The sequence below is a fragment of the Hordeum vulgare genome, chromosome 2H (genome assembly GCF_904849725.1).
Source record: "Hordeum vulgare subsp. vulgare chromosome 2H, MorexV3_pseudomolecules_assembly, whole genome shotgun sequence".
NCBI classification, from domain to species: domain Eukaryota; kingdom Viridiplantae; phylum Streptophyta; class Magnoliopsida; order Poales; family Poaceae; genus Hordeum; species Hordeum vulgare.
Window position 1 is genome coordinate 213,874,529 of NC_058519.1, and position 8,237 is coordinate 213,882,765.

An 8,237-nucleotide genomic window follows, 5' to 3' on the forward strand; every position below is an offset into this window, starting at 1 on the left:
GGGATTTGGTGCACAGGCCAAAAATGAAAGGTGGTTTGGGTATTATTAATTTGTCTGTCCAGAATTAGGCTCTGCTTCTTAAGCATGTGGATAAGTTCTTGAATAAAGCAGAAGTGCCCTGGGTTGACCTAATATGGAACACTTACTACCACAACACAGTTCCACAAGGCACCTCCCTTTGTGGATTATTTCGGTGGAAGGATATATGCAAGAGAATGGACAATTTTGGAGCTGTCACCTATGTACAACCAAACAGAGGAGATACTTTCCTCTTTTGGTATGATTCATGGGCACTAGGTGACTCAACCCTGCCCCTAGCTCATCGGTTCCAACGACTGTTCTCTTTTGCTATTGATACGTTCTGCATTGCCGAGGAGGCTTTCCAAGCTTTTGAGACAAACAACATGACCAACATGTTTCACTTGCCACTTTCTGACAGGGCCTTCCAGGAGTTGGAAATGGTTACCTGCTTGCTCCAAAACCTTAATAGAGAACAGTTAAGCAAAGATGTCTGGCTTTGGAGTAGTGACAGTAAGGTTTACTCTGCTCAGAAATACTACATTCATGTCCATCAGCCCATTATACCCAACCCTCTCCTAAGTTGGATTTGGAAGAGTTGTTGCGCCATGAAGATCAAAATGTTTACCTGGATGCTCATTATGGACAGGCTGAACACCCAGGATATGCTTGAGAGACGCCACTGGAAAGTTTCTAATTCAAACCTATGTGTTCTATGTCATTCAAGGGTCAAAGAGGATAGGGATCATCTCTTCTTCAACTGCCTATTCAGCACCAGAGTTTGGAACTATCTTCAGATTACCTGGCAGGGTACCTCCATGTGGGACACTTCGGTCATAGCCAGGAAAGATTTTCAGCATCCTTTCTTCTCTGAAGTGGTGTTTAGTGCCTGCTGGAATATTTGGACAGTCAGAAATGCAAGGATTTTCAACAATGAGCGTCCCAGATTAAATAGATGGAAGTCTAGCTTCACTCATGATATCTCTCTTTTAGCTTATAGGATTAAGGCTAGATTTAAGGAAGATCTCCTTAAGTGTATCTCCTTCCTACCTCCCTGAGGTTTGTATATCTGCACCCCCACCACCCCTGTTGTATATTCTAATTCTCTCATATACATAAACTCTCTTTATGTTGGAATAAAAGAAGGCCGTGGAGTGATTCCCTACAATAGTTGGTCAAAAAAAAGTATGACAATCTATCCTATAACCGAGTCTCCCAACTACCACCATGAGACCAGTAAAATAGAAAACCTATCAAGGGAAAACCTATACCTTGCACATAGTCCACTTGACCTAGATGATGACAATCTTGACTTTCTCAAGATGGATCACCTTTCTTGATTGCGTTGGCAGATGTCCATCAATATTATCAACTAGGAATTCTTTAACCATAGAAATATTAGGCTCAACATTTATTTGTTCAGAAGGCTTAGTTTTCTAATATAAATTTTATTAACCATAGTTGCAGCTTTAGTATGTTCCTTAATCGTAATAGGAAAAGGTGGTTTCTCAAGATAAGTAGTAGGCACAACTGGATCAACGTGATAAACAATTGTTTCCTCTTTAACTTTAATAGGTTACTCTAATAATTTCTGAATAGGTGCACGATATTTAGAACACCTATCCTTATGGAGATCAATATGAGTAGCAAATGACTCACATAAATTATCTACTATGTCAGAGTCAAGCCCATATATATTGCTAAACTTATGAAAAGTATCGGTTTCCATAAAAGATTTATCACAATCAAACTCAAGCTTTATAATTGACTCTTTACCTTCGTCGAGTTCCCAATCTTTAGAGTTGTGTTTAATAATTTCCCAAAGATCCCTTTTGAATTCAATAGTTCTCTTCATGTACGAATCTGTAGAACAAGAGTCGAGTATTAATTGATCATTATGAGAAAGTCGAGTATAAAAGTTTTGTATAATCATTTCTCTTGAGAGCTCATGGATGGGGAAAGTGTGAATCATAGATTTAAGCCTCCCCCAAGATTGAGCGGTGCTTTCTCCTTCACAAGGCCAAAAAATTATATATATAGTTCCAATCACGATGAACTAGATGCATATGATAAAACTTATGATGAAATTCCAGCTTCAAGCGATTCTAGTCCCATGATCCAATATCATCCAATAGCATGTACCACATTAATGATTTTACCTCCAAAGATAAAGGGAAAACCTTCTTCTTGACTTTGTCCTCGGATAAACCTCCGAGCTTACATAATCCAGAAATCTCATATACATATATCACGTGGTAATCAAGATGAGTTGTATCATCTCCTGCATCATAAGGATTAGCTAGCAGTTTCTCTAACATACCCAAAGGAATTTCACAAGAAATATTCTCAGGAAGTTCAGTAGGTTGTTGAGTGTCTTTTTATACTTCCGTTCGAGGCGAAGATACTCCGAACAAAGCACTCAAAGGATGATTATCCATAGTAATAAGCAACAGTAAATTTCAGTATGTATGCAAAATGTTTCCATATCAAATTCCACTTACCAAAGGCATTTTTCTCACCAACAACGGCGCCAGAAAAGAGTCTTGATGACCCACAAGTAGAATGTCGAACTCAATGAGGAGCAGAGGAAATGATAAGCAGTTTTCAGCAAGCTATTCTATGCAAGTGGTGTGAGTAACACTGATAGATAGTTTTGTAGCAAGATAATTCATATCAAGTGAAAAGTAACAATAGTATCAAGTGTACATCAATATAGCCCAATCCTTTTTTATAGCAAAGGACGTGACTGAAAGTACACTTATATGAACCAAGCGCTCCTGAGGCCACATGGGAATTTCTGTCTAGTCATGTTCATCATGTTGAGCTGATTCGCGTTTGTTACTTTGATAATTTGATATGTGGGTGGACCAGTGCTTATGTTCTTGGGGAACGTTGCATGGGAAACAAAATAATTCCTATGCACACGAAATACCTATCATGGTGATGATCATCTAAGAGAGGGGAGATCGGATCCACGTACCCTTGTAGATCACTAAGAAGGAAGCGTTAATAAACGCGGTTGATGTAGTCGAACGCCTTTGCGATCCAATCACGATCCGTCCCACGAACTCCGCCCCGATCTAGTACCGAGCGGACGACACCTCCGCGGTCAGCACACGTACAGCTCGATGACAATCTCCGCCTTCTTGATCCAGCAATAGAGACGAAGAGGTAGCTGAATTCTCTAGCAGCACAACGGCGTGGCGGTGATGGTGGTGGAGCTACTTCGGCACGGCTTCGTCGTGCCATACCGAACTAGCTACGGGGTGTCACGAAGTGGTGGAGGGAGAGAGGGTTGCACAAAGTCTTGGGGTGCAAAAAGCCTCTCAAACCTCCACTATATATAGGAGGAACCAGAGGGAGGGTGGCTTGCCTCCTACTCCAAGTAGGAGGGTTTGGCCGAGCCCAAAAGGGATGAGTCCTCCTCCAATTCGGTTTGGTGGAGGACTCCTTCCCATCTTGTCCGCCTCCTTCCTTTTTTCCTTTTCCTTTTATTTTTACTTTCATTCGAAATAGGTCTTTTGTGCTGGCCTCACTAGCCCACTAAGAGCTGGTGCACCACCCATGCGCCTATCACGTCTTCTCCTCGGTGGGTGGCCCCTCCCGGTAAAACCCCGGAACCCATTCATCACTCCCGGTACTTTACCGGTAATGCGTGAAATCTTTCCGGAAGCCAAATGCAACAATCCTATATATCAATCTCCGTTTAAGGACCATTCCTTAAATCCTCGTGACGTCCGGGATCTCATCCGGGACTCCAAACAACATTCAGTTACCAACATCAATAATTCAACTATACCGAAAAACGTCACTGAACCTTAAGTGTGCAGACCCTGCGGGTTCGAGAACTATGTAAACATGACCGAGACACTCCCCGGTCAACATCCAATAGCGGGACATGGTTGGCCATATTGTTTCCTACATGTTCTATGAAGATCTTATCGGTTGAACCTCTATGTCAAGGATTCAGTTAATCTCGTATAATGTTTCCTTTGTCCTTAGGTATGTTACTTGCCCGAGATTTGATCATCAGTATCTCCATATTTATTGCAATCTCGTTACCGGCAAGTCTCTTTACTCGTTCTGTAATTCAAGATCCCATGGTTAACTCTTTAGCCACATTGCTTGCATGGCTTGTTTGTGATGTTGTATTACCGAGTGGGCCCCGAGATATGCCAAACAATTATGGGGTGATCCCGGTTACCAGGTTTCCATGTGCCAGAGACATGAATATGGGTACGTGCAACTAACATCGCATCTACGAAACGACCAACTCGTATCTCATACAACAATGCATGTCTAGGTTATTGATGAAATCGCAAAAGGAAAATAAATAAATAAACATAGGCCAAATTGCAACATAGTGCAGCATCCAGGTTGGAATCGGCCCAAGAGGCTGAGTGTGTGTGCAAAAAAAAAATACTCCCTCCATCCGAAAAAAGTTGTCACTATGCTCATTTTGTGAAAACCCCCTCGAATATTTCCCGACACAATCCGCACTCCCTATATTCCCCTTGTCCAGTCTCCTCTCCCCCGAGCTTCCCCATTCCCCTTTCCGCTACCCCCGTAGGCGGCAACTCCCGACCAACTCCAACTAGTCCCTGCCTTGCCGAGCTTTGACGACACCCTATTCTTCTTCTAGATCCATTCCACGGCGTGGAACTGTCGATTCACAACCCCCACCACAAACCCTGGATGCCAGAAGGGAGAGCTGGAGGAGAAAATTTTGAGCTTTCGTACAGGGATGGCGGTGGCGCGTCAGCGAGTGGTGGTGATGCAAGGATACCCGCTTCCTTTGTGTCCATCCAGCAGGTCGCGACCCTCACGGACGTCGGCAAGCAGGTCGCGGGTCCACAGACGACGAACGCTGGAGTGCGTCCTCGGGTATGCAGGACAGTTAGAGCGCGTCCGGGAGCGCCGCTACTTCCGACATCGTCATCTTCCTTGCTTGTCCTGCTCTCCCCTCTCTGGGTACTCCTACTCCACCTCGTTTGTTAACTCTGAAAGTGTGACTCTAGAGTACAGAGTTGTAGAATCTGAAGATTTTGTACAGCTGGAGTAGTAGGATCTGAAGATTCTTGTTACCACAGAGCCATCATTTCAAGATCGTTTTCTCGTGGATCAAGGACCAGTCTATGACTTCAAATGTCTAGTCTTCAATCCGCCAGACATCTGTTGCAAGGCCACCTTTGCCATCACCAAACAACTGTCAATGGCACTGCATTCAGTCCGCCAAATTTGCAGAAACTCTTTGACTGATTGCAAATTTGTGAATATGTGAAATATACTCACACTGGCACTGCATTCAGTTTGTTACGGTTTCAATCGAAGAATATATGAACATTCTCTTTGCAAATTTGTAGAAAGAATGCAAAGCACACACTAAATCCAATACTCTTTGCAAACTTTTAGTTTAAATTTTAGAAACTGTCCTATACTTGTTAATCTGAATATGCTATTCTGAATTTTTAAATTAATTCTGTCTGAAATTTGTAGCTTTATGAAATCAATTCTGAAGATTAAGGACACATCTACTTAAAGTTCTCTTACTTTGCTGCTTTCTTTCCTGCCCTATAACACTAGATTACACAGCTCAACGACTGTCGAAATGTGTTCCTCCGCCTCTAGTATTTCTCTGCTTCATTTCATATCATATCATATCATTCAGTTGCTAGTTTCTGTTTTTTTTTTCTACTATTAATTTGAATGTGCAGATTTAACACTTGAACTAAAGAGACCAAAGACCAGAGGCACAAGTGTTCAGTGTGAACGAAGGCTCTGAACTTGATCAACCATGGATCAAGTGTCCAGTACTGATGCTCTAACTTTGCCCCTCAATTCGAAATAAAGGCTCTGAACTTGATCAACCATGGATCACGTGTTCACTATGGAGCACAACCGCTTTCTGCCTTTACATATCAATTTGAAACAGACTATTGTTGATCCACTGCTTAATTTCACAAAAGGAGTAAAGAACTGAATGATCTCACTGAACCACACTATTGCTTTCTCTGTTTTGCCATTCACTGCAGATCCACACTTTTTTTTCTTCCTTTCTCTGTTTCTTGCTCAATTGAAATTAATTTCATAGAAGTACCAGCAGAGGTAGCGCACCGGTGGTGGTCTACCAATGCGGCGGGAAGCTCGGGACGCACCGCCCTGTATGACGCCTCTTCAACGTGTGCGACCACCTGTGTCGCACGGAGGAGAGATGGAGGCCGGCGATGGGGGCTCCGGCCTCCGGCGAGGCAGCACCGGTCGTGCACGTGATGCGGTGGCGGCGTAGTTGGCCGGCGGCGCTGGTCCTGCAAGCGCGCGGGAAAGGTTGAGGCCCAACGACGGCTGTGCTTGGGGAAGATGGTGACGACAGGGAAGGAGGAAGATGGAGATGGGGAGATTAGTATGGGAATTAGATCCATGAGGGTTGTTTTGCAAAAACAAAATTAAACTACAGCCGGACAATCTTTTCCTGACGGAGGGAGTAGAAGCCAAATTAAAAAGCGCAACCAGGTGGATTTGAACCCTAAAACCTCGTGTGTGGAGGCCGGTCATGATGGCCAACCAGGCTAGGACTGGCTGTGTGATACTTGAGAGGACTACCATAGAATAACAAGCCCTAATGAAACAAAATCGGGGCAAATATTGGGGTCGTTGGGACTCGAACAAGGACCCCCTTGGTTCTAGAGCTGTGGGTTGACCAGCTCAGCTATGCCATGAGTTTGATCCAAGATGGATGTCCGCCCAATATGTACCATACCTTGGCAGGATCTGACTGGTGCCAGACGCGATCTCCGGCAAGGCTGGGGGCGGAGACGAGGCGACATAGCGGCAGATCTGGGTGTAGGGATCGATTCGGACCCGTTCTGGCCGGATTGGCTGCAGCTGGTGGCTACGGCCACTTCAAGCGATGCGGGGGCCTCGTTGAGAGAAATCAGGGGTGAGAGGGATAAAGAGAAGCGATAGGGGAAGGGAGGAGGAGAAATGGAGAAAGGAGGTCGCAGGGGCATGGCCGTGGACCTACAGGTGCTCCGTCTAGCTGTGCTCAACTTCTGGTCGCGGGAGCTATTGATGGCGCGGACTCGCAGCTGCTGCTGCCCGTGACCGGCGAAGGCGAGCTCCGTCTTGGGCATGTCGAGGGACTTGGTGACGCGGGCAACGAACGAGACAGCCTCGAGCGCAGCTACTGCTTGGGGTCGGCCATGGCAGTGCCGCTCCTGGTTAGAGAGAGGCAGATGGTCAGAGAGAGAGGAGGGGAGGGAAAACAGGAGGAAGGAGAAGAGAAGGGCGCCGGCATGACCTGGTCGCTCGTGGTCGAGCTCATGCATGCACCTGACGGGAGAGGGAGGAGGAGACGTCGGGCTGGAGACCTGTTGGTCTCGGGTGCGAGCTCCTAGGGCGGATGGGAGGAGCTGCGGTGGAAGCGCGGCCCGAATCGGATGGCGGGCTGCTCGCAGGCAAGTACGACGGGTGCGACTGCTCTGGATCAGGACGAGGCCATGAGATTTTGGATTGAGGGAACGGTGTTGGTTGGCTCGGTGGGGAAATTGAGAGAGCGGATCGGGAGCTACGTGATGGTTTGCTAAGGAGGGGATCGATGGGAATCTTTTGGACCGGGAGGAATAGGTTGCATGGGAGGCTGCACTCGACCGGATGTGTCCGGTTTGACTGCGGACATGTCCGGTAGGTGGGGACTTATGTGATTTGGTGCTATCGGATGGGGATTTAATAGTGCATTTTTTATTCTGAGATTGGATTTCGGGGGGGGGGGGGAGGAGGTGGAGTTAGCACGTGTTTTTTTTTTGAGGGGGAGGCTGCGAGTTTGACTATGGGGAAACACTAGTGGAGTGAGAGAGCTCTCGTCATGGGTGGTTCTTATATAGGGTTTGGTCCATGGTGGAACGGACCTCGTCCGTTCGATCGTCATCCGACAACCACGAACGGAGGGAGGGGCTAGGTGGGTCTAGTGGGATGGGTAGTGTGGTGGTGCGCTAAGAAGAGAGGGAGGTTTGCGGCCCAACAACGAAGTTTTAAAACACCGAAAACGTTCGATAAATAATCGATTATAATGCCGCTATATATTTAACGGTTCAGGTATCAAACCAACTCCGATTACGACGAAAATTGAGAGGCGGCCTACCTACACTATATTAAGACCGCACGCCAAGTTTCAACCCAATCCAAGAAAGTTTTATACACACTTCAAAACAATATTTTATCGA

The 8,237-nt window shown here is 45.8% G+C and overlaps 1 protein-coding gene and 1 long non-coding RNA gene across 4 annotated transcripts; both read right to left on the minus strand.

Moving 5' to 3' along the window:
- Positions 1–364: 364 nt before the first annotated feature.
- LOC123425893 lies at positions 365–2,864 on the minus strand. Its single transcript, XR_006621951.1, has 3 exons — positions 2,178–2,864; positions 1,795–1,881; positions 365–907 (listed from the first exon to the last, which is right to left on the minus strand). It is a non-coding gene; the product is annotated as an uncharacterized LOC123425893 (long non-coding RNA).
- A 2,968-nt stretch (positions 2,865–5,832) lies between these two features.
- On the minus strand, positions 5,833–7,677 carry LOC123425894 (pre-mRNA-splicing factor cwc22-like). 3 transcript variants are annotated; one of them, XM_045109651.1, is made up of 5 exons: positions 7,397–7,677; positions 7,316–7,355; positions 7,040–7,232; positions 6,776–6,916; positions 5,833–6,360 (listed from the first exon to the last, which is right to left on the minus strand). In XM_045109651.1, exons 2-5 carry the CDS (start codon positions 7,337–7,339, stop codon positions 6,143–6,145), a joined length of 576 nt encoding a protein of 191 aa, XP_044965586.1. In that variant the 5' UTR covers positions 7,340–7,355; positions 7,397–7,677; the 3' UTR covers positions 5,833–6,142. The 3 variants fall into 3 exon arrangements, with proteins under 3 accessions (XP_044965586.1, XP_044965584.1, XP_044965585.1); XM_045109649.1 differs by having other exon boundaries at positions 6,776–7,232; positions 7,397–7,674; XM_045109650.1 differs by having other exon boundaries at positions 5,833–6,323; positions 6,776–7,232; positions 7,397–7,671.
- Between the last annotated feature and the right edge of the window lie 560 nt (positions 7,678–8,237).